The sequence below is a fragment of the Fonticula alba genome (assembly GCF_000388065.1).
Source record: "Fonticula alba strain ATCC 38817 unplaced genomic scaffold supercont2.3, whole genome shotgun sequence".
Taxonomy (NCBI): Eukaryota; order Rotosphaerida; family Fonticulaceae; genus Fonticula; species Fonticula alba.
The window spans coordinates 2,300,104-2,303,123 of record NW_009242973.1 but is presented as its reverse complement, the minus strand read 5'-3'; the positions used below and the strand labels follow the sequence as shown (position 1 = coordinate 2,303,123).

The window sequence follows — 3,020 nt, the reverse complement described above, 5'->3', positions numbered from 1 at the left end:
GGGGGGGGGGGTCAAAAGCAACGGCTTCGCTCGTCGAGCCAGGCGCGTTGGAACACCTTCTTGTGTCCTCTACCCTTCCTCCTCCTCCCCGCCGCCACTACTGCTGCTGCCTTCGCCGCTGCTCCCTCCGTCCCTTCCCGGCTCTTTCCTGTACATATACCCTCCCACAGTGGTGTCTTCATTGTTTCTCCCGCCCTCTTTGCCGTTCTTCTCGCCCGGAAGCCTCCTCCACCCCCATTACGCACAGATGACTGACCTCCTCTCCCCCTCTGCCCCCCTCCTCCCGGCCACATTAGGCCATAACCTCCCAGCCTCCCCCTTTTTAGCTTTTGCCACCATGCTCCACCGCCTTGTACGCCGCCATCCTCTTCGTCGCTTCCTCCCTCAGCCGCCTGCTCGGCTCTTCTTGTGCCTTCTCCCTCTTTCTCTGTCCCCCTCCCCGCTCACCTCCTCCCTGCCCCTCTCCGCCTCTCCCCTGTGCGCGCGATGCAGGCTACCGGCGACGAGAACCCCAGCGTCGACGCGGCCATGGCCGCCGCTGGCAAGCAGGCCCCCGCCGCGGTTGCCCCCGCCTCCGCGGCCGCCGGGCGTCGCTCTGCCCTCTCCATTCTCTCCGGCAACAAGGTACGCTCTCCCGCCCGCCCTCTCTCTCTCTCTCTCCCTCTGCTGGCGGGGTCTTTGACCCGTCCTTCCTCTCACGATGCTCTTCCTGGCGGCCCGCGCGCGCGCGCGCACACACACACTCTCTCTCTCTCTTTCTCGCCCTCATCCTCACCCTTGCCCCCCCCCCAATCCTTCGCCCTCTCGCCGGCTCCCCCTGCAGAACATCCCCGAGTCGACCCGCGCCAAGCGCACCTCCTCCGGTCTGGTGAAGCCGGCCAAGACCGAGGACGCCGGCGACGCGACCATGATGCTGGTGGACGGCGATTCGCACCACCACATGATGGACGAGGCCCTCTTCGGCGAGGGGGAGACTCCCACCCCCGGTGCCGCCGGCCCCGCGGAGCCGCCCTTCTCCAATGGCATCATTGTTCCCCCCCGGCCGGAGGGTGTCATCGACATCGACGCCTCGGACGCGCATGACCCCCAGTCGGCCCCGGATTATGTCTGGGAGATCATGGTTTACATGCACAGCGTGGAGGCGGAGTTCCAGCCGGACATTTCCTACATGGCCAAGCACCCGGAGATCAACTGGTCCCACCGGGCGACCCTGGTCAACTGGCTGGTCGAGGTCCACTGGCGTTACAAGCTGGTCCAGGAGACCCTCTTCCTGGCGGTCAACATCATGGACCGGTACATGTCGGTGGCCGAGATGCCGGTTCCCCGGCACCAGTTCCAGCTGGTCGGCCTGACTTCCCTCCTGCTGGCCACCAAGTTCGAGGAGATCTCCGTTCCCCTGGTGGAGGAGTGGGCCCAGGTGGCCGACAACTTCTACGAGGCCGGCGACATCATCCAGATGGAGCGCAACATCCTGCGCGCGCTGCACTTCAAGTTCGGCTTCCCCTCCCCCATGACCTTCCTCCGTCGCATCAGCAAGACCGAGAACTATGACATTCAGACCCGCACCGTCGGCAAGTACCTCCTGGAGGTGGCCCTCATGGCCGAGCAGATGATGCCCTTCTCGCCCTCGGTCCAGGCCGCCGCCTCGGCCCTCCTCTCCCGGCGCATGCTCAACCGCACTCCCCACTGGGACGCGGCCCTGACCTACTACTCGCGCTATGATGAGGCGTCGCTTCGCGCCTGTGTCAACGCCCTGGTCGGGGTCCTCCGCTCGACCACCCTCCTCACCGCCCCCGGCAACCCGGCCAACGCCGACCGCAACAAGGCCGCCTACAAGAAGTATGCCTCGGCTCGTCACCTCCGCGCGTCGCTCTTCGTCGAGAAGCACATCCGCGAGAACTATGCCTAAGCGAAGTTCCTCGGCCGGCCTCCCCCCCCTCTCCTTCCCTGTCTCTTTCTCCTCCCCCCGCCCACCCCCCCTCCCCTGCGTGCTGTGTTGTCGGTCGGTGCATGTGCGCGTGTGTCTGGGTGTGTGTGGGCATCGCCGGATGCCTCGAGACGGCAAGGGGATTCCCCCCTCTCGATCCAGGAGGCGCAGAGTGTGGACACAGCATGTGCCCTCACATCTATCTCCCCCCCCCCTCGGCGCGACTCCGCCGTCCTCTCTTCTCCTTGCTGTGGTGCTTGCACACGCTCATCGCGAGCACACGCGGTTGACAGTAGACCGCGCGCTGGCGCTGTGCTTCATCGCGTCCCCCCCTCCCCGCCCCCCCGTCCCTCGTCCATCACTCCTGCGTTGCATGTGTGATGTGCCCGGCGTCGGTGGGCTGGGCTTGCTGCGTCTCCCTTCTCCCCTTTTGCGGCGCATACGCCGCCAACCGCCACCTGCGCCCTCCTCTCCCCACCCCCTGGACTCGTGTGTCCCCTTGCCTGCTGCTGTCTCTCCCCCCCCCCCTCCCCCCTCTGTCCCGTTCCCCTTCCCGGTCATGCACTCCCCCTCTCCTCTGTCTCCTCCTCCCCTCCCTGCAGCGTGCATGCCTCCCCCTGGTCGGGGATCTTCCTTCACATTCACACCGAGCCATCCTCTCTCCCTCCCCTCTCCTCTCCTCCCAGCCGGCCGGTGGAGGTGTCCATTGTCCTTGTCTCCCTCCTCTTTCTTCCCTCCCTCTCCCCCCTACCTCCTCCTCCTCTCTTCACAGCCAGTGCCTTTCTGTGCGTGCGCGACCCTCCCTCCTCCCCCCTGTAAACTACTAAATACTATCTTTTTTCTTCCATAGCGGCACTCTCACCCCCGGCTCGTGGGCGGCCTCCCTGTGTTGTGTGCCTGCTGGGGGGGAGCATTTGCGGGTGGGTGTGAGGAAGAACAGGGCGCAGGACAGACCCCCCCCTCCCCAAAAGGCCGGGGGAGGAGGGGGGTCTCCTGACGACTGTGTGCAGGCACGCCGACGAACGAGGGTGGCGGCCCCGCGGCGAGGGACGGAGGGGGGAGGGGGGGGCAGGGGCGGGGCTTTTTCCGGTGC

General features: G+C 66.3%; 1 protein-coding gene across 1 annotated transcript; it reads left to right on the top strand.

Annotated features, from left to right (window-relative positions):
* The first annotated feature begins 23 nt into the window (after positions 1 to 23).
* On the top strand, positions 24 to 2,283 carry H696_02272 (hypothetical protein). The gene is made up of 4 exons (XM_009496175.1): positions 24 to 150; positions 297 to 352; positions 493 to 624; positions 824 to 2,283. Exons 2-4 carry the CDS (start codon positions 338 to 340, stop codon positions 1,907 to 1,909), a joined length of 1,233 nt encoding a protein of 410 aa, XP_009494450.1. The 5' UTR covers positions 24 to 150; positions 297 to 337; the 3' UTR covers positions 1,910 to 2,283.
* The last annotated feature ends 737 nt before the right edge of the window (positions 2,284 to 3,020 follow it).